Here is a 4,327-nt window from a genome sequence, read left to right on the forward strand (position 1 = left end):
AACACTCAGAATTGCAAGTACCAAAGATTGCATTATGTACATGTGTAATTTTCATGTCATCATATCTACATACTAAACTGTGTTGATAATCACAGTTGATAATCACAGAAATTCTATCAATATCGAACACTTATTCAATTACCTTTTCATAGAATTTCAATTCATCCTTTTTGAAAAAGAAAGCATACACAGATTACTGCACTGTTACATTTCGTTGAATTTAGTAAGCACGCATGACTGATATTTCCTGCAGTGCCTCAAAAGAATATCACTGGACACAAACTCTTCAGATACTTGTCTACAACTTGTGCATCTTAGAGAAAGAACCTCTTTATGATAGCTGAAAGATGGGGGTATCTATATGCTGTAGTTCTCTTTAAATTGCAAATGCATGTCTGTCTGTATCGCACCAAAGACTTCCTTGCACCGAAATTGTGGTTTGTAAAAGTTTGAAAATGAAGTATATTTGGCTGCAAAAAAAGTTTGTTCATGAAATCAAGAAATGTCATCGAGTTAAAGGCACCGTAAATAAATCCAAACCGATGAGCTCTTGCCTTGTCATCGATGAGGCTCACTCGAAGTAGACGGCAAAGACGATGGCCGTGGCAAAGATGGATGTGTTCTCGTAGGACGCCGTGGCAAAGGTGTCCCGCTGAGAGTCCCACAGGCAGCGGCTGCCCATGTGAAAGTCCTGGCTGCGCTTCTCTCCAATGTCCACCAGGCAGACAATCTGAGCCGGAGGACGGCAAGTGAGACGACACTCAGAGAACATATATCTAAGTTTGCTGTTAGGATTACTTTATAACTTGTATGTTGATAAATGTACTACAACATATCTGCCCACTTGGTTTGTTGGTGTCTTGTTTTCTTCAAGTTCTTCCCTGACATTCATGGCTTTCTGAATTCTATTGTCATGTTCCATCTCAATTTTGACTTCTATATTTTGCATCTACTTATTCACATAATGCATCTTATCAGTGGTATGTATACTTGAGCCCATACACAAAAGCACTTCTTCAGGAGGGGGTAAAAGATAACCAAAAAAAAGTGGTACAAGACAACAAAACATACAAGAAATCTCTCCTGAATGGAAAGAAGTAATATTTGGCATCAATACCACACAAGCACCACAAAAGCAATAAGACTTACATGAAACAACTTGCAAGATGTACCTTGCAAACACTAAAAACATTTCACCTGTCACACACTGCTGTAGAATGTTGATAATCCAAAATAGTGTTTTCAGACTACACCAGTCAAGGTTTCCAATATGGACAGAGAACTGCAAACACCAATGCATACTGCAGTCTTTATTGCTGCTTCTCATCATAAAAATTCATACTCCTGGCTATGTTGTTTTACCTCATTGGTTCTCTTGTAGGCAAAGTATGGGAAGTTCTTTGTGCCCTTATTGGCCAAAATACAAACTATGAAACACTACTTAATTGTGGCGTAATGGTTTATCAATGAATAAACCTTATATTCTAAACACTAAGCACACCACTTACTTTGTATCTCTCAAAATTGAGTTCCTTCACCTGCTGCTTGATTTCTGCTACCACAGTCTTGGCAAGTTGGCTGCATTGGATCGGCTCATATACAGCTTTCTCAAGGTGCTTCTCTAGAATCTCCTTCAGGATTGGCTCAACTCTCTCAGCAACAAACCTGATGACCAATCACAAAGCAGTTTCAATATCTTTCTTCACAATTGTTTTCTTCTTCTTTTTTTCTTACACCAAATGACACATTAGATAGAGTAAACATTTACATCCGCCATTCCATATAGGGCAAGATCTCTGAAAGATCACTGAAAGACAGTAAAAAATGACAGCTAGATCCCTAATCTCTATTGTGTTGCCATGGCCTTCCTACTGGATTTATTGAGGCACATTGCTACATCCAAGGAGGGCTTGCTGACTTTCGAGCTTTGTCCGAGTTTGGATGGATTTCTGAAGGCTGCCGACATAGCCTGGCAAGTTAAACAAGTTAAGATACATATTGTGCCTGGATATGTAAAAGGTTTAAATGTGACCGTGCATCAAAAAACCAACAAAAAGTCGCACACTCTGAAGATTTGTGTCAGGACTTGAAATAGGTCAGATGGGTCAACCTAGTCAGTCTTGAGTTTTTCATATTTTCTGAAAGAGCAAAACTTCATCTACATTATGGTCAAGTTTGGGATCATAGAATGAATGGGAAATTGTGGTTTTTAGCAGTTTTTTATAAAACACTATTATTGTACTATAGAGTGAATATGTGTGTTTCACAGTTCCCCTATCATTTCTAAAAACCCTTTACACACTCTTCACTTTCAACTCTGATAACTTGAAAGGATGATGCTACTGCTTTGAAAGTTGGTATTAGTCATGAATAAAATGTGATAGTAGGGCATGATTATTTTCAGCGTAATCTTATAATTCCTGCATTGTTTATGCAGCATTGTTTGACATCCTGTTTTTTGTCCCATTCATTGCCCTGCTATCACGGCTTGGTAAGAATAAGCACTTGAATAGACCCTATGCTTCAGAGCCTCTTTTCTCAGTAAACACTTTACCAGAGTATGTGTTTTCTTTATAATATTTAGATTTGAATTGAGTTATACATCATTGTAAAGCTGGAAGTCTGCTCTTTCAGAATCTTTCCTTAATCAAAAACCCATGTCTGGTGACTTTTTGTTGGTTTTATAGTGCTGGGTCACAAATAGAACAGGAGAGTGGCACATTGGGAACCAACCTGTTCCTGGGCTCCATGCGGTAGGTGTTCTCATACTCCACCTGATGTTTGGCATGGTACTCCTCCATCTCGTCGCTGGGGGCCACGCCCAGTGAGATGTAACTGCGACCCTGTTCATGGTGGGGGCGCCGCCCACCGGACAGGTCAAACAAGCTGCCCTTGGCAGCAGCAGGATGAATGTTCCCTGCGTGAAGGGTGGCACGGCGGTTCATGGTGGCAGGGGGTGTGTGGTTTTGCCTTAGCCCTTTAATACAGCAGCTGAGAAAAGTCAAGTCAAGGAACACACAGGACCCCCTGAACAAAGAAGAATCAAACAAAGGGGCTTCAAACACTATCTGTCTGCCATATGTAATAAAAAATATAAAGCAATATTTTCAAGCACATGAGCTTAAATTGTGCAAGTCTCAGATCTCTCTCTCTCTCTCTCTTCAATCATAAAACAGGTGATCACAGAAAATCTCTAAGTACTGGAATATGAATAGTCACCATGTTTTGTACCTGGTTTTGATGTCTCCTTCAAAATATTTTACCTTTCATTATGTGACCCTAAGATGTAATTTTTTTTTTATGTTACTGCTGAGAAAATATGCATAATCCTACTTAAAGTTTGCAGCCTTCTTCACCACCAATAAAGTGAAATCAGATTTAAGTCTGGTTCTGTCACATAGCTTTGGTGATGAAAAAAAAAGTGGGGAGAGACTGCCAGGTAGCTTCTAAAGTCTTGATTTTGTCCTGTCATCAAAATAATCAATCTTAATCTTTACAAGAATTCAAAGTCATGTCGACATTTTAAAACCAACACTTCAGTAAAAACTCAATTACAATGAGATAAGTCAATATCAGCTATCATGCAGACTTTACTAGCTTTAACTTTATCTCGTTGAAGACTAATCAGCATATACTCGGGCAGGTGCGTAAAGGATGCATGCTACAGCAAAATCAGCTCAGCCTCAATAGGTTAATGGCAATATCTGTTCTTATTCATATTTCATCAAGACAACTGGGGTCCGTCTCATGAAAGTCTTAAAGAAATAGCACAGTTTTAATTTAGGTAAGGTAATCATATTTAAACTTACGGCAATATAACTAGAAACCACTTAAGAAATATTAAAAAGCATACTATTTTATTAAGTGGAATTCAAAATTTATTTGATGAAAATCAGTTTTGAATTGGCTGAGATGTTAACCCCTTGAGGATGGATGAGTCCCGAGTATATGCGGGCAAGGGTCTATGCGAAATGCGTGTAGCAGCAAAATCAGCCCGTCCTCAATGGATTAAAAGACAAAGTAAAACATAGTGGTCCAAAAAAGGTGGGTCCCACTTTTGTTAGGACCTCTTTAAAGGGATCATATAGTTTTGGTTGAGACCTAATTTCAGGTTTCTAACATTTTTGGATTAGATAATGAGAAACCTCTTATGAAATATGAAAGAGCATGTAATTACATGAGGAATTCAACGTTTATTTAATGAAAATTTGTTTTGAAATGGCTGAGATATCCAAAACAGAACGATTCCAATAATGTGTGGGACCCATATTTCATTACTATCACTTTGTTTTACTTTGTTTTTGGATGTTTCAGTTATTCCAAAGCC

General features: G+C 38.2%; 1 protein-coding gene across 1 annotated transcript; it reads right to left on the reverse strand.

Moving 5' to 3' along the window:
* Positions 1-571: 571 nt before the first annotated feature.
* On the reverse strand, positions 572-2,945 carry LOC139717388 (dynein light chain Tctex-type 5-like). The gene is made up of 3 exons (XM_071628887.1): positions 2,734-2,945; positions 1,509-1,665; positions 572-730 (listed from the first exon to the last, which is right to left on the reverse strand). The coding sequence occupies exons 1-3, from the start codon at positions 2,943-2,945 to the stop codon at positions 572-574; spliced, it is 528 nt and encodes a 175-aa protein (XP_071484988.1).
* Positions 2,946-4,327: the final 1,382 nt, after the last annotated feature.

The sequence above is a fragment of the Diadema antillarum genome, unplaced genomic scaffold (assembly GCF_040938485.1).
Source record: "Diadema antillarum isolate AM-2024a unplaced genomic scaffold, OU_Dant_1.0 scf00000075, whole genome shotgun sequence".
NCBI classification, from domain to species: domain Eukaryota; kingdom Metazoa; phylum Echinodermata; class Echinoidea; order Diadematoida; family Diadematidae; genus Diadema; species Diadema antillarum.